Source organism: Crocuta crocuta, unplaced genomic scaffold, assembly GCF_008692635.1.
Source record: "Crocuta crocuta isolate KB4526 unplaced genomic scaffold, BGI_CrCroc_1.0 scaffold912, whole genome shotgun sequence".
NCBI lineage: Eukaryota > Metazoa > Chordata > Mammalia > Carnivora > Hyaenidae > Crocuta > Crocuta crocuta.
Window position 1 is genome coordinate 492,415 of NW_027531033.1, and position 585 is coordinate 492,999.

At 28.5% G+C, this 585-nt stretch overlaps 1 protein-coding gene across 1 annotated transcript in view; it reads right to left on the reverse strand.

The window, feature by feature from the left end:
* Nucleotides 1-585, reverse strand: part of LOC144237342 (protein diaphanous homolog 2-like) — a 522,961-nt gene that overhangs the window by 446,592 nt on the left and 75,784 nt on the right. The window contains exon 6 of the mRNA XM_077770998.1: nucleotides 348-477. Coding sequence (XP_077627124.1) covers nucleotides 348-477 — 130 coding nt within the window. The remainder of the gene's footprint in view (nucleotides 1-347; nucleotides 478-585) is intronic.

Here is a 585-nt window from a genome sequence, read left to right on the forward strand (position 1 = left end):
TGAAACAAGAACTATCCCACCATCATTTTGATATCATCAAAAGCCCCATGGTATGGTTCCTTTGCAAACAATATACACTTAAGTGATTATGAAATGATTGAATGAACACACTATCTGACCAGAGATATGAAAGCCTCAATAACCTAGCAGTATTAAAAACATAGTAAGTAAAAAGTAGGTCATTAAAATGCACTATAGTATCAAATATATGTTAATGGAAACTATGTTCTTGCTTTTCTTATATCCATAAACAAAAAGAAAAATATGATAAATGCTTATTTAATATTACCACTTAAAATAAAATACTTAGGCAAGGAATAGTTTCAAAATAGCTACAAATCAATTACCTTTGCTTGCACTTTCAACATGTTCCAGTTCTTCAGGAAATTTCAGGATATCCCGGTATTTTTCCTCACACATTTCAGCAATAAAATGCAAGAGTGTTGTTTTTTGATCTGCTGACTTAGTATCTCTGATCTGGAATAAAATAACAATATTTTTAGTATATTTTGGGTAATGTAAATATAGACTTTTTCTTTAATTTATGATAATTAATTTAAAATTAAAAAAAAAACTAGGGGTGCC